The sequence below is a fragment of the Mycteria americana genome, chromosome 1, assembly GCF_035582795.1.
Source record: "Mycteria americana isolate JAX WOST 10 ecotype Jacksonville Zoo and Gardens chromosome 1, USCA_MyAme_1.0, whole genome shotgun sequence".
NCBI lineage: Eukaryota > Metazoa > Chordata > Aves > Ciconiiformes > Ciconiidae > Mycteria > Mycteria americana.
Window position 1 is genome coordinate 44,524,920 of NC_134365.1, and position 21,020 is coordinate 44,545,939.

General features: G+C 38.1%; 1 protein-coding gene across 15 annotated transcripts in view; it reads left to right on the top strand.

Moving 5' to 3' along the window:
- The window catches only part of SYT1 (synaptotagmin 1), a 360,596-nt gene that overhangs the window by 272,366 nt on the left and 67,210 nt on the right, over positions 1-21,020 (top strand). For 14 of the 15 annotated variants that reach the window (XM_075496130.1, XM_075496083.1, XM_075496101.1 and 11 more), the window contains 3 exons: positions 2,224-2,346; positions 5,582-5,749; positions 9,138-9,305. In XM_075496130.1, the coding sequence (XP_075352245.1) occupies positions 2,224-2,346; positions 5,582-5,749; positions 9,138-9,305 (459 nt within the window). The remainder of the gene's footprint in view (positions 1-2,223; positions 2,347-5,581; positions 5,750-9,137; positions 9,306-21,020) is intronic. The other variant, XM_075496184.1, reaches the window with a different exon arrangement.

The following is a 21,020-nucleotide window of genomic DNA, read 5'->3' on the forward strand; positions in this document are numbered from 1 at the left end:
TACTTATCCCAGAAATGGTGATATACTGGAGGTGTTTATCACTTCTATCATGGAGTCCTCTATTAGGGCAATACTGGGATGATTCAGAGCAGTGGGTCTTGGAGTTAACATCCCACTCTGAGTTATTGCTTCCTGTTGTCTCCAGGCTCAGATAAATGTGGTTGCTTCAGTTGGATTAGTCACCTTTTTTGTTTTCTTTCATGATCACAAAACCTCAAGCTTATTTTTATCACCAATGAAAGCAAGGCGTTTGGCATAATCGTATCACCCCATATCCTGAAAGTCCCACGTATGGTCCTACAGGGGCTGTGCCTCAAACTGGCTTTGCTCCAACAGTATCCTCTTGCCATAGAGCCTGTCAGTTTTGAATTGTCACGCTTGTTGTTGTACTAACAAAAATGTTGTGCTACAGCCAGGGAACTCGTTAGCAGCTCAGCGATTCAAATATCTCAAAATAATTTTCTTTTCAGGCAGTTCAGCCCTTCCAAACAGAAACAGTTTAGTTCAAAAAGTATAACTCTTCCAATACCACAGGTGATTCTCATCCACTACCAACCTTTCCCACCGATCTCATCCAGGTACACTGTAATTTACGTTCCTAGTAAAAAGTCCATCATTCACTAACATTCAGATATTTAACTCAAACCCAGCTCCTCAGCTTGCATAAATCAATGTTGTTGCATTGATTTCAGTTGAGCTATGCCAGCTGAATTTCTAGCTTATTTCAAAAAGTAGAGAAATAATTGCTTAATAGTGTACAGTTTTAAGTCTGACTTTTTGAGTTTAGATCTGGCTTCTGGAAAATAACATTTTCTACCTCAGAGATCAATCTTTCCTCTTACCACACCCACGCAACTGTTGCATGGCCCCCACTGCCTTCATGGCTGAGTGAGAATGTTAATGCCTTCACGTTCCTTCTTTCACCAACCACCATCCGCCATGGGTATAGCTACTTTCCAGCCATGCTGTCTCTTTGGATAGAGAGCTCCAGCTGCAACCTGTTTATATATGCTGTAGGTTTCTTCAGACCACCTCACACTGTGAAAAAGAAAGAACATCACAAATCTTATTCTTGCACTTAATAGTCTGTTTCTGCAAGCAGAAGCTCCATATAGAAGGAACTTTCATCCAGATAGGGCTCTTACAGATAAGCAGACTGTTTACTGTAACATGCAAATAACAATTCTGGATGGATGCTCAGTATTGATTCCTTGTTTTCACACTCTCGACTTTATTTTCATATTTTCCACAATTTTTCACTATTTGTCTCATCACTTTTGCCCATTTTTCAGTTCTTACTCAGGTAAGAATCTGCTGGAATAAGATCTACATAGTTAGTTATGGTTCATATGGTTTAATAATTGTATGAATTCCCTTTTCCACAGTGCAAATACTTCTGCTTTCTGGTACAGCAAAAAAATTATCACATCATTTAGTATTTTAATTATGTATAAAGTCTAAGATAACTGCTGTGTCCTTTAAAAATAGCAGGTTATATGCAATAGAGAAAGCTGTAAGCAGTTCTGTATTTCTTTATTTTTGTGTTTCTTTCTAAGCAAACTAAAATCAACTTTCAATCAATTTGGTTCAGCCAAGCTTTATAGCCAGAATGAATAAAAAGGAAATTGGTCTCGGGAGGGAGGGAAAAGGAGAAACATGCATTTGCTAATGGCATGGTAAAAACTTTGCTTCCATATTCATTCTAAATAAACATGAAAAATGTTTGGCATATGATTGTAGGAAGAACTCATCCACAGCACATGCTCTTTATCATAGTAATCCTACAGAAACGTGTTGCCAATTGCAAACAATTCACAGCATGCACAGCCAGGTTTGACATTGCCAAGATATTCTTAAGTTGAATGAATGTGTGACTTTGCTTATTTAATAGCATGTTTGCCTCCTTCTGCCTCTTTAAGAGCCAGTGTGAGCCCAGAAGAATTTTTTGATATCGAGTTGATATTTTGTTTCTACTTTCAGGTTTTACAATTGTTGCTTGTAATAGTCCAAGAAGCTTTCTTCCTACTTCCATTGCTTGCTTGCTGATTTATAACATCTTCTTGAGCAACCTGAGTAGTATAAATATATATGTAAACTGCATATTTGGATTTCTGCTGTCATGCTTGCTTTTAATGGCTTTAAAATAGATTGAGGACAGTGTCTATTTTAAACTGGTACTTAAGAGTTTGCCTTATTTATCAATATTACATTCCTTCTTTCTAGGCTCTAAAGGATGATGATGCTGAGACTGGGCTGACTGATGGGGAAGAGAAGGAAGAACCCAAAGAAGTGGAGAAACTAGGGAAAATCCAATATTCTTTGGATTATGACTTCCAGAACAATCAGGTTTGAAACAACCAACCTGTAACATTTAATTTCTGTGTGTGCAAGGGGAGAATGAAGTAACACATTTAGTTACAGTAGATATTTCTGAAATCCTTACTGCCTGAATGGAGTAAAGGGACAAATCAAGACTGAAGATTCATGACAGAGGTACTACTAAATCAGTATTCAATGTACTCAGAGTTTATATTACACCTTTAATCAAAATTGAAGACACAGTTTTATCTAATGGTTATTAATAACTTATATTAAGGTGTCACCAATCAATGTCAACCCACATTATATTATGGAGTCTGCATGCAGACAGTAAAAGATAGCTTCAGCCTTCAGGTATTTAAAATGTAAGCAAACAAAAGATGGGAGGAAAAAGAGAAGGACATAAAAGTAAGTTGATTCATTGTGGGTCTTTTAGCAAGTTGATAAGATTGCCAGGAGTAGCTTTCTCGCACTTCATCAAGTGTGCACTTTGCCTTATTAACTAGCAGCATCAGGTTCTGTTGCTCTCCGTGAAAGTACACCTGTTAGCCAAGAAGATTTTAGTTTGGAACAAAAGTTCAAGTAAAAAGGTCTGTCCCGAAAAAAACAGGAAAGTTGAACAAGAAGCATCTCTCCAGTCAAGGACTGATACTCCTTCAGTACCCTACTCTGAAGCTGGTAAGACCAAACTTTGGCGTACTTACCCAAGTTTTCAGTAGGAATAGACACCATAATGTGATGACCTAGAATTGACTTACTTAAGAGGTCTGGCCATATCCTGAACTAGCTCGTATTTAATTCCCCTCGCTGGCGTCTTGCTGTGGTTGGGATCACTTTTGTCAATTATATCAATTCACAGCCTCACATTAAAACTCACTGTGATTAACTTTGGACTGAAGTACACCAACACATCTGACTTCTTTACTTCTACTGCATGTCTTCCAGTGAACTTGAGAATACGTATCCTGCATTTCATTTTTCGACAACTTCAGTCAAAACCACATCATTCTTCTCTATTTAGGAAAAGAAATGACTACTGAACTTAAATCCCTGTTAATTCCTATTCTTCATCTGAACTGACTTCCACATGTACTTGTGATTTATTTCCGCATTCAAATGCTTTATTTGATGCTGTTCACAGAATGCAGTACACTTACTTGTTGCAAGACAGAGAAAATAAGAGAAATTAAGAAAAATTTCTGTGTCAGCAGCAGGGTATTTATACACAGCTATGACCTGGCATAATACATAGTATTTCCCTGTCTTTTCAACTATCTTCTGACTACCAGTGCTTGTTTTTCAATGCAAGAGCCAAAAAGAATTCTGAAGCCTTTCAAGAACCTGTGGTTAAAGGAGCTTTTCCTTGACTCCCAGAACAAATTCCCTGGCCATGTGATGAGTCACATTGATCCCCCTTGAAATCAGTATGAAATCAGTATGAAGCATTAGACCCTTCAGAAGCAGAAGATCTAAAGAGAAGGAAAGGAAAAGCTGCAAGTGGATCTAAGGATTTCAGTTTCCTTAGAATATGAAGACAAACTTTCCGTGTGAATTTTATTAAAGGAAATGTTGATTTTGTGAACTATATTTTACAAAGGGAAATAAGATGGAGAGCAACAAATCTGTGAAAGTGTGTAGTATTTAATTAAGGTAATAAGTTGTTTGACTTATGGATTCCTACTTATTTTGCTGCTCTAAACTATGTTGCAGCTTGGAATTTGTCAGAGGATAGATGATATGAAAGAGTAGAAAAGGGGATTCAGTTAGGTTAGTATAGCACAGTGGCACGAAACTACAGACCAAAAATCTGGCTAATATATTGCACAGGGTTAAGAATAGAGACAAGATGACCAAGGTAATCTCCAGAGCACGATGCCTCAGTTTTAGAGAGAGAAATTTTAAAAGGGAATTGAATTGCTTTTCCACTCTGTTAACTAAAAGTCATAGATTTGTTTTTCACTCTTTGATGTGAAAGACTTGATGTAGATTCTGAGCCTATCCATGTACTTATGAACTGTTATGCATCTAGAATAAGAATGAGGAAGAAAAGGAGAAGTGTTTCTTACAGCCAAAGGAAAATGTTTCATGGAGCTTAAGAGTCCTATAGGTGGGAAAGCATGCAGGCCATACTGTGAATATAAAACTGGTAAAAATAAGTCCAACTTTGAGGAATCTCTCAGAAGCCAGAAGCTTCTGTCTTAGATTGACTATATTGTTCTGTATTCCAGTTGTTAGTGCTTCTGTTTCCAATTTTAAACAATTCATCCATGAGAGAAGCAAATATATTGTGACTGAAGCACTGATTTAGAAGAAAATATTCTCAGATTTCATTCCCAGTTCTTAATATCTTCTCTCCAGATTGACCTTGGAGAGTCACTTGAATGTTTACCTTAGTTCTGTGTCTATGAAACAAGATTAAAAATATTTTCTTTCTCTGAACTCCATTATGCTGATGAGGCCTAACACAGGCTGGGATGTCTAGATAATGTAACGTAACGTAACATAACATAACATAAGCCTTAATTTATAACACTTAAAAAATGGCCAAGGCATTTACAAGTTTCAAATGTGCTTCAGTCTTATTTTTAAAAGTGTATAAAAGATTTAATAAACTATTTTTTCTGTTTTTCAATGAGATTACAAATTATTAGGATTTAGTTACCAAAGGTTAGTTTTCATGGGGTATTTTTTGAAAATGCTGTCCTTAGTTTATTACCTAAACCCATTTGTGTACATAGCAAGAGAATTTAAATATAAGGAAGATTGCAAGATCCATTTGCTTTCAATAAAGCTCTGCCTGACGATTTGCATTTGGTATATCACCTTTTTGTGTTTGGTTGGGGGGAAGGTTACATGTTGGGGATTTAGAATACAAATTTTGTAGTCAAAATTAAACATTCTTGATTGTTTAATAATGTGATTTCTATTCATGGTGCCCAGCATAGAAAAATAATGCACAAGAGAAGAGAGCAATTGAAAGTTATTTGATTGCAGTCTGTAAAAAGATGAAGTCTGTATTTAGCTGTAATCAGCTGCCCTTTGAAAACCTCTTTTCTGCTTAAAAACAGCCTTTGTACAGTCTGCATCTGCCATAATTGGTTTTCTAAAGTCTATAGTGTTGCTTCATTTGCCTTCCTTGAAGGGGAGGCGGGGAATAGTTTTTCATAGACCAGAAATAGAGTCTGCATGTGTATTTCTCTGTTACAGTTTTTTTATAAATATCTATTTGAAATTTCATCCTGCTGTTTTTCTCTCTTTTCAGCTTCTGGTTGGGATTATTCAAGCAGCTGAGCTGCCTGCTTTGGATATGGGTGGTACATCTGATCCCTACGTGAAAGTTTTCCTGCTGCCTGATAAGAAGAAGAAATATGAGACAAAAGTCCACCGAAAGACCCTTAACCCTGTTTTCAATGAGCAATTTACATTCAAGGTATTTTTTTTATTGTTATTGAATTTTTTTTATTTAACCACTATGTATCTCATGCTTGGCTACAAAATTAGACATCTTAGTTAATGGGTAACTCCAGCATAGTGATTTTTCATGTTGTAGAAACCTCTGATATTCAGTCTTACGATGAAAATGGTATAACACAGGGTCAGACCTCAGTAGGTGTAAAAGGCACAGTTTGATTTTAGGTACTTCAGTTATCCTGATGTATGACAATCTGATCCATATTTTATGCCTGGATAAAACTTACAAGAAAGACAGGAAACAGTGACACTGACAAATGTCAGGTAAATTTCACTAGACCAGCATTTTCTTTAAATATCTTTGTAGTCTGATTTATGAATTTCAGCATACCATTTCTTTTCCCCTCAAAAATAAATTAAAACTCAAGGAAGGTAAATGCATGAAGGACAATATGGCAGATTAATCTTGCTAGACTTTGTCATAACAATTCTTTGCCATGCTACTTTACATATGAAAAGAAATCATGTCTCAGGTTTAAGAACATATGAATTGAATAAATGTAGCTAAGCCTTACGTTGCAAAGTTTAAGTCATTCCGATAGTATCTATCAATAGTGGTTTTCTAAAACAGTAGCCGTACCTAAAACCTGGTTAAATACAGTGAAGGAATACTATACAGCATGTTTCATCGGGCTTCTCCTAATATACATTCCTCTGCTGTTACTTTAGGCCTTTCTCTCAATGCCCAATCTTATAATGACAGCTACAGATTGAAAACAGGAACAGTGAAAGACTCAGGCTATGTAATCATTCAATGAGAAAGATATCCCTGGAGGCCAGAACTACTACTGCATATATAAGCTTATTTTTTCCCTTGAAGATGCTCATAAAAATAATCTTTTGTGGGGAGTTATTTTTTTCTTGAGCTTTCCTAAGAGAGTATTTAAAAGAAAACAGTTATAAATTACAGATTTCCTTGCAGCTCACAAAAGAAAAGAAAGAACCAATAATGCTGTCATCTAAGATGAAGGCACAAATTATAAATCAGATCATCCACTCCTGGGCTATAATGTCCACTTGTTTTAAGTCACATCTTTAATATTCAAATTTTATCGTGTGCTCCAGAAGGAAGTTTGCTTTCCACACAAGACCTGACAGAGTGTTTAGGTGCATCCCAATATGGTACTGATCATCCCCTGGATACTGTGGTCTGTACTCAAGAGAAAACCAACGGAGCATGCCAAGTACTGTCATTGTTCTGGGGACTACAGTGAAAAAGACAAGCGACCGCTTAACTAGTGCTGCAACAGTAATAAATAACTTCCGTGGGAACTACTGACAATATCTCGTTTACTTGGGCAGAGCCTTCCTTCTGTGACCCGCTTCAGGTGGCGCACAGCTTCTGGTGGCATCTTTCCCATGTCTCTCTTTGGCAGAGCTGCCCACCAAGCAGCCCAGGCCCATTTTGTTACCTTCTCCCAGGGCACAGCTGTGAGCTGCCTGTCTTCCTCCCGGAGAAGGGCTAACAGGGATGAGATGGGTTACGTTTCTGCTGTATTGCATCTTGAGCCTGGGACCTCATTCCTTCTCTTCTTTGGGTGGCTCCCTATGTTAGTTCCCTTTTCATTTTTGTTTCCCAGACCTTCATGGTTCCAGGGTGCAGGTGTTCCTCAGGCTCCAGCTGTCTGAACTGTATACCCGCACCGTGCTGCCAAAAGGAAACTGAGAAATCCTAGCTGGACTACAGCAGTCTGGCAGAGAGAGGTGTTCCTCCCCAGGCCCGAAGTGGGATGAGGGTTCCTCTCTGGAGGAGTGACATGTCTGTGCCAGAAAAACACTCCTATACATGTCCTTCTACCAAGGTCTCGCCTGCATTAAGTCAAGAGGCTGAGTATCTCTGAGCAGAGCAGAAAGCAGGGAAAGGGAGCAATCCTTCACTAAGGACTTTTGCTAAGGACATCCTTCGTTGTCCTGAAAAAAGCTGTAGGCTGAGGCTGCTTTAGAGGTAATGAATGGAGGAAGTACTGCCACTAGATCTTCTTTAAAAAGGAAAGTAGCTAAAATAAGCTTTACTGAGGTCAAGTTAATGATAAAAAATGTAAATAATGATAAATGTAGTCTTCTCATGCATTCCAAATCACCAGGATCCATTAAGTGGTATTGTAAACGGATGGGGAAAGAAACTTAAGAACATTTCTCTTCTCCTGTTTTTGAGGCTGCATAAAAATAAAAGTGAAATTATTTGGAATTTTGTCTTCCACATACATTTGCCTTCTATAGCTTTTTAGAAGCTACAGATAATTTACAGAATCAAAATAGATTTTGCTATAGGATTTGCTACAATACATAACCTTGTACCCACTGGAACTATTGTACTCAGTAATGGCGGCTGGAGCTGGAGCTTCTTTTAAACATTATGTAACATGTTATGAAAAAGAAAAACTACTCATGTTATTAGTAGGTATTTTAAAAAGCAAGTGGAAGCCAAACAGTAACAAAAGACAACAGTCCTAGGGTTTAAACAGACCAGAACATACAGCGGTTAACAAGGCCAATGATAATGCCATGCTTCCATTTCTCTTTTTATATAGACAATTAATAGAGAAATATTTACTGAAGCCCATGGAAACCATTTATACTTGCAGAATATATTCAGCTTGACCAAGTGTTCAGTGTAAATCTAAACAATTCCTAAATCAGACCTCTCCAGATAGCCACTCAAGTGTAGCTTACCTGAAATGCACATCTTCATCTGAATATTAAAAATGTGACTCATAAGCAGCCTAACCCACAGCATCTGTCCAAAACACATCAGAACAGCTGGAGAACTAGTCAGAACTTGGCCTTCTGCCACCACAATTTCTAGCTGTACACTGTGACTTAGAAAGTACCTTAGTGTCTACAGTGTGAAAGGTATAATAATGACAAATATGCCTTGGTAAGTAATAGGTAGTGGTACTGTAAGAGAACTATTTAGTGTCTAATTACTTTGTGTCAGATAGAGTAAGCCGGTTCTGGTTTTTTCGTCAGTCTCGGAGCTACCTATTTCTGAGTGATGACAGTTGATTTATTGAGGGAAAGACACGATTGTGTGAAAAGTTCATGTGTCTTCAGTGCAAATAATTGGGCTTCCTGTTTCAGTTTCATCACCCACAAAATGATTTGAAGTAGAATGAGAAAAACCCGTGGAGTGATGAGTGAGCTGCCACATTGTTCTATCGAGTGCCAGAGCCTGGTCTCAAAAAATACTGCGTCTGGTGACTCTGAAACAAATACACCTCATAATTTTCTCTGCAGTTCAATTTACCTGAGATGACAGCTGATAAACCAAAGAAATAGATTTGCATTGTAGTGGACTGATCTTTATTGTCTCAGATACGGAGTTTGTCATTTTCTCTTCTTTGCAGGTGCCATACTCCGAGCTGGGTGGAAAAACTTTAGTGATGGCAGTTTATGACTTTGATCGTTTCTCCAAACATGATATCATTGGGGAATATAAGGTTGCGATGAACACAGTGGACTTCGGTCACGTCACTGAGGAGTGGAGGGACTTGCAAAGTGCAGAGAAGGAAGAGGTAAGAAAAACCAGACTTCCCCCCCCCCCCCCCCCGGACACTTTTATCCTCAGCTAGAGAAACAGTCAAACTAGCAACCTTTTTTTTTGCCGAGACAGCTCCCATCTGTTATCAGCATTTCTCAGACTTACTTCACCTGATAAATTTTTGATAAGCATCTTTTCCAATACTCATTGAATGGTACATTCTCCTTTGCTAATCCTATTTTCAATCTTTGTGATACTTTATGCAACATATTAAGAAAGTTTTCATGAGTTTGACTTCTTCTTGAATTGATGCAGTTTGGGTACATAGAATTTGCATTTGAATTATAAGAGCAGTGTGCATTTAGGCTTCTTTGTGGCCCTAATCATTCTCAATGTTTGCATCTCAAGGCATCTTATTGTGCATGAAGATAATGGTAGGTTTTCATTGAAATACCTTATGGTTTTATTGAGCTGCTATGCAATCATATCCATTGATTAGAATTATGCATTTGACAAAGACCTTGGAATGGCATCTCACTCAAATATTAATCATCTTTTTTATTTTCCTCTCTGTGCCAACATTCTGTGGGCTCATTATTTAGTCGGTATAGTGCTACATGTACACAAGACACTTTTTGGAAATATTTCATCACTAAATTGTGCATCCTGTGAGGTTGTTCATACTGGCACATCCACCTTTTTGCTTATTATAAGACCATTTTGTACTCAGTTTTACATTACTTTTCCTTTTGATTGCTAGATAATATCTGCCCACTCATAATAGTCAGAGTGCACAGCGTGCTTCAATTCTCTGGTGGGAGAAGAAGGAATTGAGTCTGAGTTGCTCGTTGTCTAATTTAGCTAATAAGCTGCTTTGGATTCGAACCTTAGTTTCTGTAATTAAAGGGACGATCTCTGGATGAAATCTTTCTTTTAATACAAGTGACGAAAACCTGAATATTGGATTTATACTACAAGTTGTGAAAAATTCAGCAGATGCTGAGCCATGCAGCCTTCTCAGATTTTCAAAAATGGTAGATTTCGGTCTTGCTTTTTTGAGTGTTTGTTTTTAAAGACTGTTATTTTCAGATGGCTTTCTTCTACTGCTTATTGATATGAAAGCCACTGCTACATTGAGACTATTCTGCATGGCATCATGTCATAGTGACAGCATTTGCAGGGCTCTCTTATTGCATGTGACATTGGTACCCATGCTTTATGGGGCATTTTTCTTCCACTCTTAGAGCTAAAGATGAAAATGAAAAAAAGAGAAAAAGGAAGTTTGCAGTTCAAGGGCCCTGTTCCTTTAAGGCCTCAGCATGCCGGAAAGCTAGAAATGTGAAATCAGAGTGTATTAATCCTTCTAAACTTTATTAAGTATCAAATTGGAGTTTTACCACACTGTTGTGTGTGATATCAAAGTGTTTCATGTTTTTCTGTTTCAAAATACATAAAATAAGCCAAATACTACACAAAGAGGAATTGAAACTTTACCTTTTTAGTATAAATTTAAGCTTTTAAAACATAAACAATATCCCTATGTGCAGCTGACAGGTGACATGGTATAGATTTGTGTGGGGTTTCATCTGTCTTGTGGCATAGAACATTGCCTCTTGAGTTTTCTAGCTGACGTCCACAGTAAGACCTGACTCAGTCGCTTGGTTGCTTCGTAAAGTTCATATCCTACTAATACAAAATGATGATAACGTTGCTTGAAATACATATTGAACAGTGTGAGCTACTTCAAAAAATGCATTCTGACTTGGAAAGAACTTTTTATTAAAACAGGAGGAAGTAATTAAAATAAATAATTCCTAAAGTATTTGGATATTAGGAGAGTATTACAGGAGCTTTGAATAGTTTGCAGTAGAGACGAAATCTAGGCCGTACCTTATTTGTGCTTTCAGAGCCCAAGTGAACAGACAGATCTGTATTTTTACATGTGTTTGTCATTTGTCTGTACAAAAATATTTGCATGAGAGTCATGTTAGCTAGAAGAAACTAGCTTTTCTTAGTTCCCATTTGAGCCTCGGCCCTCAGCTTTCTTCAAATTTCAGGTACTATATATGCAGAAAAAAACATTGTCATTTTTGTAAAGTGTTTTGATAGGGCTTTTTTGAAGTTGCTACCAATGCATGGCTTTTTTATTTATAAGGAGCTAGGCAATATGATCCTATGAAAATATCATGAAAAACTGTGCTTACACCAACTCCCTAAATATTTTTTCATAATATAGGAGGTCTCCTGTTTCATTTTGGCATCTCTATGCCCATAAGCATGCAAGGTATCCAGTAAATATGGGAAAATATCAAAACATTAATCTTAGTTTTCTATATACTAGTTGCAGCTTTTCTGCAACAGCTCCTGAGCTCACTGTACAAATAAAAAGTGACCCCACAGAAACCAGTTACTCAACATGTAGGTAAGCCAAGTATATTAGTATATTTAATCCAAAAGGTCTTCAATTATTTTTGCTCTGTTATGGAACCTCTACTTCTGTCATATATATGTTGAGCCTGATTCAAAGAATTGCTTAGCCCAATTTGGAAAAGAAATCTCTACCAAGAACCAAGAGAGTTACATCTGTCAGTGGTTTGGGAGCTGTGTTTCACACGAAATGTCATTCATATTTCCATATTTGACTACTGCCAAGTACCTCACCATCTTCGATATTCTCGCCCCTGCTCTGCAGCAAAGATGCCAAACAAATTCTAGTACATTTTATGTGATAATAAATAGGGGACCGAGAGGGATGGGAGAGGTCCTGTTGCCATAAACTGTTATCAGCTGACACAGCAGACATTGCAGAATTCACAGCAGATATAGCTGCGACCAAGAAGTACCCTGGCTTCAGAATTAGCAAATAACAGTACTGCGCACATAAAGTCTGGTGTGATTTACCTAGGCCAGATGTGTGGCAACAGACACATGCTTGTATCTTAGTAGCGATCATGAACATGATGTGGCAGTCTGGCTTACTAATTTTAAGAAAACATGATAAAAATGGAACTAAAACCTAAAATGTAGGTTTCAATTCAATTGTCATACATTTTTGTTTTGAATCGGTTTGAATTAAAACCTAAAACTTGGGTTTTAATTCAAGCCGATTCAAAACAAAAATGTATGACCAATGTAATGCTATTACTACAAAAAAATCTCTTATAGACTATTCAACATGTTGTAATTGTGTAATTAATTTGTCCCTGAAAAGCACATCTGTATGTAATCTGCAATATTTGAAGAATTACATGTTTTATTTCCTTTTTTGCCCCTACAGCACTTAGGTAAGTTTGTCAGTTCTTAACAACCTAGCACTAACTAGATTTCTATATACGTTTGCAATTAAGTATCAGATGCCAAACTATCCTTAATGTTTTCATTATGACCCCAAAACAAGATGCATACCAAAGCACATCAGTGGCAATTGTCACCACTCACTTTGAAAGAACCATCTAGGTGGCATCAGTTGAACTGAGTATAAAAATCTTATTTTATTTCACTTTATGTAGAATTCAGTTGATGCACATCACAGAATATACAATTTAATTAACACTGCAATCATAGAGGGCAAAATCATTTTACGAGCGGTTACTCTTCTTTTTGCTCATAAAGCTCCACTGTACTTTCCATCCTTTTTTCTAAATGGGCTTGAAATTGATGGCAGAGGATGAAGGTTTAATGAAATATTTGAAGCTCTACCTCTCACGGCCCAGCCATTTGAATGGCATCTCTCTGACACTGCATTCTCTTCTGGGAAAGGTCTTATTAATATATTTATGTTGGTGAAGCACTTTGAAGCTACAAGGCTTTATGTAAGCATTTGTTATGACTGTGAGAGGGCTTTGGGAATGTATGAGTCTGTACAATGACTGCTAAATGTTGGGGAGGCCACTACTAATGAGCTGCATACCTTGAATCCTTTTTCCCTGGCTGCTTTTAGCTCTGCTGTCCTTGTGAATACATGGAGGTGATTTATCTAGCAGTCCTTCAGTCTCATATGACTGAGAGCATGGGAGGGGAGAGTGGTAGATACTGAAAGATTATTCACTTTTACCAAGTCTGACATATAATGGTTTGGGCACAGAGTGTTAAAAAACAGATGATAGGAGTTTACTCCTCTGTGTCATCTACCAGATGTCACTGCCATTAACTTTATCTGAGTACACACTGCATCCAATATCTGTTATCACTCCAGTACAGAAGGGCAGACAGACCTCTTCTTTGCTCACAGCAGTGTGAATCATACTGAGAGTCATCTTCTGCATACTTCAACTGATTTCCCTCCAGACACTTTGTTATATTGGCACTTAAGCTGAAAACCTGTTCTAGCAAACATTCCAAGAAACTTTAGGGAATATAAGGAAGAGCAGAAACAATTCTTTCCCTTGAAAGCAGTGGAGAGCAGAGCCTTCATCCAAGGATCTTCGACCTGCCTGTATCCACCACCAAGTGTTCTGCAGACCTCTTACGACTATCATCAGATAAGACTCCGATCATTATCTGATCAGGCATCCAGCATGGATAGGTTACATGATGGATGCATGCTCGTAGCACAGTGGGTTGTGATAGGTATATTTTGGATAGAAATCTGCTGGAAAACATCAGCAAGACAGACAACAGCTTCTCTCCTACATGATCCCAAGCAGGAGAGATGCTACAATACTGCCTTGCAGATGGGTGAGATGCAAGCAGTCTGCAGCTGGGGAGTGAAAGACTAGTTCTGTGAAGCTTGACATGTGCGCTATTCATGCAGATTGTTCTTTCCTTCTTCTTCAAAAACCAAAAGTTGAAGGAAGGAGATGGAAAAGTGGGCCTGAAATGAGTATATTTAATACCTCAGTATGCTTCATAGAAGTTGGAGAGTGACAAAGTTAGTAAGCTGTCTAGCTTATTGAATCCTCAGCACTGAAACTTGCAGAGAGTTAAGAGGAAAGGACATTTTTACAAATGTCACTGTCAAATCACAGCAGCAAATCACGGTCATTTTCTATTATATCAGAGATGGACAGATGATCTAATAGGCCTTTCCCATCTCTAATAACAACACTTAGTTCTTATACAGCTTTGCAGATAGCACAGTGCTTTGCAAAAGAAAGTATCATTATCCCTGTGGAGATGCTGTCAGAGTGTCAGACATTTTAAAATGTGAGATCTCCTTTATTTAGCTGTATATTATATTGGATCACTATGTTTTCTGCATGGTGTTCAAGTTTTCTCGAGTTCACTTCATCTTGTACCCAATTAAAACTTTGAAATGTTAAATCTAAGGGGTTTTTTAATTTTCAAATTTTGTGGCAGAGTTACATACAGTAAATGCACAATGCTGAACATGTGTTCACCTAAGTACACAATGTTGAACATAAGTGCAACAGCTGTCCTGCAGAGGAAATGAATTTGATAGTGAGACAGGGAACAAAACAGAGGTTCTTAATATGAGGGAGATGGCTTAAGTTTGAGAATAAGCAAGCCTGATTTGAAATTCTTCAGCAGTTAATTAGTTGTTTTTCAGCTTGAAATTGAAGATGTTGAACTGTTGTGATTTTAAAGGTAAAACCATATCACTCAAGTAGAGCAGTTTCAGTACTGTTTCAGGGTATTAGAATTATGCATTTCTTTTTTTACCTTTCATACTCAAAATGCTGACAATCCCACTATATACCTTTGTTGAGTATTCTTTTTCTTAACTCACTCTCTGGAAAAGACACCTACCTTAGGAGGTCAGAGGCTTTCTTGTGTTATAACAAAAAGAATGTAATTGGCTTACTTGAAATCAAAAGGGAACGTGTCTTGATTCATCTCAGACTGTCTGGCTTTACAGATATTAAATTCAAATACAGAGGACAGTAGACAAGAAGGAGAAGTTCTGTGATAAATTCAGGCTCTGCTGGGGCCCTTCTGTTTCTGAACAGTATTCCTTCTGAGGATCAGAAAAACTTGTATTGCTTATTTGTCAAAAACATACTTATTACCGGTTGACTTTCAAGTGTGGAAGGGCATCTTGAGGTTAAACTATGCTGACAAAGTAGATCCTACACTTGGTGCTAAGAATCTCATGATCCATATGCAAAATAACAATATTTATATTAATGTTGATTCTAGACAAGGTATATTCCTAAAGACCTTGTAGAAAGTTACAAGGAAGGAATAATGGACAATTCCCCATCTCTGCCTCTTAAAGTTATTGTGTGGGGTTTTATTGCTCAAGTATAGGATATTTTAAAATGCTTAATAGAGGAGAGAGACCAGACCAGCCAAGGAGTTCAAAAGCACTGGACTTGGATGTTAAATATACAGTGGCATTTGGAAAGCAATGTGCTGAATCATGTTTTCATAGGCTTTTGAGAAAGATGCTGAGAGGGATCAAAATCATCTTAGAGTTCTTCTTTAAAAGGCTTAAGCAGAATTTATATCACTTAGATGCTGGAAGTATTCTCCATGTACCTGCAGGTGATTTCATTCAGCTCGCTGATGTATCAGTCATTAGCATGGGTTGAAGTATATTCCAAGAGGAAGGCACTAAAGCTCTGCTATGAGGAGATCTTTTGGATGGAAGCTGCAGAAGCAATTCCAGGGAATTCAGCCATAATCGCAGAGTACTCCCAGTTATAAAGCTCTGTAATCTGGGAGGGATTGCAAATGCATCTGCAGAATCACCTGGTTGGTATGAAAGGACCACAGAACATGCTATATATGAAATTTTCCTGCATTGTTCTCCACCCAGACTTTTATGTACTTACTTATTTTTCCGACTACCAGGATCAGTATGCATTATCCAGAGGCAGAAATTGCCTTTCTCATTGGAATTCTAGGCAGAAGCTTTGCAGTAGTCCAGGGTAATACCTTATTTCCCTTTCTCCCCTCCCTTTGCAAACCGACAGTGACAAAAATCGTTATCTGATTGCTGTTACAAACCAGGATCAGGAGCTAAGGGAAGCTGTAAGATGGCTGTATCAAAATACTCCATCATAAGTGTCATTAGAAGGACCTTCAGAACAGAGACCAGCATTTTAACAGTCACAAGGAAAGAGCAGCTCTCAGAAAGAAGACAACAGCTTTTCCACTAAAAGGTTGAAGCGTAGTATGCCACTCCGGTCTCCTCGCTTTGTTGTGCCCGCTCCACATAGAAGTGAAAGATCTTGGTTTCCAGAAGCATCAGAGAAAGATGTATTTTTGAAAAGGTTAAAGACAAAGATTTAGGAACAGTGGTCTGAGAAAGAAATGGATTAGTCATTTTCTTCATTTTTTTCCTCTGTCAGCTCTTAAACACCAATTTAGACCATGTCAGGGATTACCATAGTAACCATTTAACCTCTTTTCAGAGCCTGTTGTGTTTCAGTTTAGTTCAATAACGAGCTTAACTGGCATTTGAAGCACTTTGCATTGTACCTGTGACAGGAATTAGCACCAATGCCCTTATTTTAGAGAAATCACAGTTAGAATCTAGAACATAATACTGTATTTTCAGTTTTGTGGTATTAAGCTTTTACTGGTTTTATGCTAATATTTTTCAGAGGTAGAGTACATGAATTTAGGATGTATTACCAGGTCTTATTTCTAGGCTAAATAGATGACAGACAGCGATAACTCGTTCCTACAGTTACCTGTTCGATTGTATCATAAAACTCAGCCTTCCACCAAAGGCCAAAGAAATTCCTCACATTGGCTGATGTGCTGTTGGTATGTTACAGGTGATGCAGCTGGGTGGTTTTAGTGCAATCAACCCTGTACTTCTTTCCTCTGTCTTTTCCATGGCCTTCTGCAGCTTACTCTGTGATTGTTATTATCATAACTAGAGAAACACTCAGGACATGATGATTTAAATTAGATTCTAAAAACCTTTGGAATAGCGTAGCCTTTTTCTCTTGTTCATGTCTAATTCAGTCTTGGCAGGATGCTGTTGTACAAAATAATCACTTGCAGAAAAAGCCCTTTTCATAGAATATCTCTGTTTCTGCATTTTATGCATTCTTCCCTTGTAGGTTAATGGAGAACTGACGTTTCCAGTTTTTAAGATCTTGCAGTCTACGACATACACACCGTTCTTTTTGACGGACTGATTATGGCTAGTCTTTCACTTTCAATCACACAAATCACAGCAAATATTATCATTATTGGGTGTTCATAGGTAACTCTACGTCATACATAAGATTTAAAGAGTTTAACAAGATAGGAGTAAATGCTTTTCTGTACCTTATCTGAGCATGAACATTTATAATGTTGGTGCTATACAATTACATTTTTTTTAACCTCTCTGTCATCTAGAATTCTAATAGTGAGGAATTCTACTCCAAGAATGATACCACTCTCTAAAGATCAAACAATTTCTTCTCTCTCTCTGTCCAGACTTTCACAGCACTAACCACAAAATCATAAAATGCTGACTGATCTCTCAGTTTCTTATTCTCTTAAGGTTTTTTTTCTTTTTTTAACTACCATCATTCTGTACACGAGTTGAGTCAGTTAATTATTAAGCTTCACTTTTTAGCCTCCACAGTCTAAAGTATCTATGTTGACCAGTTTTTTTAGTATCTATGTTGACCAGAGATCAAACTTCTGTGAATCACTCCACCTCCTCACTTCTCAACATATTTTCACTCTGTGTATATGTGTGCAAGTAAGATGTAGACCTGAGTATGGGGCAGAAATACATCTTCTGTGATGGAAGCTTTTGTGCAGACTTCAATAGTTTTGTGAGCGGCCTTTAATTGCATTAACTGGGACTTTTTGTTTCAGATGGCTGCCTGGCTGGCTCATTCGCTAGATGGATGGAGCAGTACAGTAGTTGTTCTGTCCTCCCCACTGACAGAGTTTCCAGAGTAGGACTTTTTCCTGTGGAGGGCTTGAGTATGGTCAGTGCCACAGAATTACTACTCCTGCTGTCTGCTTAAAGCAGAACACAACTCACTTTGAGCTACAGTCGTCAGTGCGCAGATGAAATTCATTTCTGATCTCCTTTTTGAACCCAGATGTTGTCTGTATGTGCTTCTTGCTGACCAAGCACTAGCTGAAGAGAAATACCTGAAACTGAATCCAGTGACATGGAGGCCAAGACTTTTTCCTTGAGCATTATGTCTGCAATTACAATTATAGAAATAGTGCCAAAGGCAAGGAGTTTCCAAACTAGCAGTGAGAAAAAGAGTTCAAAGTGGTATGTTATTGCTGCTTGATCTGCTGGATGCATTTGTGTACAACAGAACAGAATTAGGAGCTACTGCTACTTCCACTGTCATTGATAATGGCAACTAAATTTGGGAACACTTCTCTAGTGCCTTTTTCCACTTGTGACTGACCTTGAGTTCAAATCTCTTCTTCTTAGATAGAGACCTTGCCATAAAATTCTAACCTAAGTCATTCCCTAGACCATTACAATTATGTGGAGTTTATAACTTGCTTTTGATGCCACCGGCATAGAACATGGCACTGCAGCTTCTCAGTGGTATGGATGGCAGTGAGCAGACGGCGCCTGAACTTCCCATTAGATCCTTAACCAATTTTAGGTGCTACTTAAATTGCTTCTGGTAATCTTCAGAGCTACTGGGTTGTCTGGAATCCAGTTATTTTTTACCTTTGATTTTCCATATCTTCTTCAGTAACTGTGAAAATTAACAGGAGGATCTCTGTTGGTGAGTGGAGCTCAGGCTCCAAAACTGGCAGCAGCTCATTTTCATGTGAGTGCCCTGAGGTCTGCAGCTGACATCCCCTGTCTGTTAATGCCCAGCCCAGAATTAGATAGCAGCGGATTATGCTGAAAGTGTTTTTATTCATTCAGACTTTCACATTAATCAGTCAGGCCGAACATTAATTTTCTGTGATGTTTTAGAGCAGGCACGTTTTCTAGGAGATGTGGGTCATTTGAATTAATTTTGATTACTCTAATTTTTTTTCTTGTACTTATTGTACAGAAAATAGGTACAACTATTACAACTCTGTGACACAACGTAAGAGCTGCGGTTCTTCCACAGCACAAGAGGGCAAACTACCTCCTGGGTTGCATCAAACACAGCATAACCAGCCAGTCAAAAGAGGTGATTAACCTGCTGTATTCAGCGTTGGTGCGGCCTCACCTTGAGTGCTGTGTGCAGTTCTGGGCCCCACAATTTAAGAAGGATGTTCAGGTCCTTGAATGCATCCAGAGGAGGGTAACAAAGCTGGTGAAAGGGCTGGAAGGCATGTCCTGTGAGGAGCGGCTAAGGACTTTGGGTTTGTCTAGTTTGGAGAAAAGGAGGCTCAGGGGTGACCTCATTGCTCTCTCCAGCTTCCTGAGGAGGGGAAGTGGAGAGGGAGCTGCTGATCTCTTCTCCCTGGTATCCAGTGACAGGACTCTTGGCAATGGTTCAAAGCTGCGCCAGGGGAGGTTTAGGCTGGACATTAGGAAGCATCTCTTTACCGACAGGGTGGTCAAACACTGGAACAGGCTTCCTGGAGAGGTGGTCGATGCCCCAAGCCTGTCAGTGTTTAAGAGGCATTTGGACAATGCCCTTAATAACATGCTTTAATTGTTGGTCAGCCCTGAGGTGGTCAGGCAGTTGGACTAGATGATCACTGTAGGTCCCCTCCATTGGAAATATTCTATTCTATTCTACATCTCTGTAACCCATTATTTCTTTCTTGTCATAGTAGATTTTCATCCCTGCATTTTCTTTTTCTATCACTCTTAAACATTAACTTGTATATGACAATATGTGAAAGCCCTCCAAAAAACTCCACCTGTAACTTCATGTGCCATCCAAATATGCGCATGCTTCCCCATCCTCTTTTTTTTACAATGAGGACCAATTTGTCTCATTGCAATTTGATATAGCAAATTATGATGTGTTTCTAGATATAGAATCATACTTTTCTACATATCTTTTAAATCATTAAATCATTTAAAATCTCTTAAAGACCGGATTATTTCTTCAGAATGTCTGTCTGTGATACTAAACAATTAGTTGATTTCTTAATGGAGAACTGTATGCTTTTAGTTTTATCCATCAGCCTAAAGGAAAAATACGCACATTTAGTGTATTGGAAGTTACAACTTTTCGTTTAAAATTATAACATCCCCAAATTAATATTTTCTGATATATGATAATTGTAAATGAGAACAGATTTTAATTAAGCTCCACTAGGTTTGCTGCAACAATCGTATGTTCCGGAATGACTTGAGAATATTGGCTTCAGCTGCAGAGTGCTAGAGTTGGCATAAGTTCCTGCAAGCACAAACACCAGTTACATTATGTAAGAATTTAAGGCTCTGAAACTTCCCTGTTTATAAGTTCCCTATCATGAAAACTAGCTGTTATTCAGCCTCAAGCACAATCACTACATATAAAGCTGTGAATATCTTGTGTGTAAACACTGGGACATGCTCCTTAGACTTTTAGCCTTGGGTTCATTGCCAGAGGCACCACTATATGAGCTTTTACAACTCACTGAGGATGACAGGTCTTTAAATCTGATCTATTTTATTTGCATTGAGCCTAGGCTAGCTAACATTAAAATTTTCTTTCTGCAAAAAAATCTCCCATTTCAAAAACCTTTGTTTTGTTTAGAAATACTACTATTTCTTATCAAATTGAGTATTTTTCTAAATGAGGCAAGGTGGTCTGCCCTAAATGTGGAGGACTCCTAGATCTTCAAGGAACATTTTAAAGAACCTCCTATAATCTAACTCAATCTAGGAAACAGGCAGCATCCAGGAGATAGTAGTGTTCCCTCTGTGCCAAGTTGGGAGGAAGGTGGCACAAGGAAACCCCCTTACAAACTT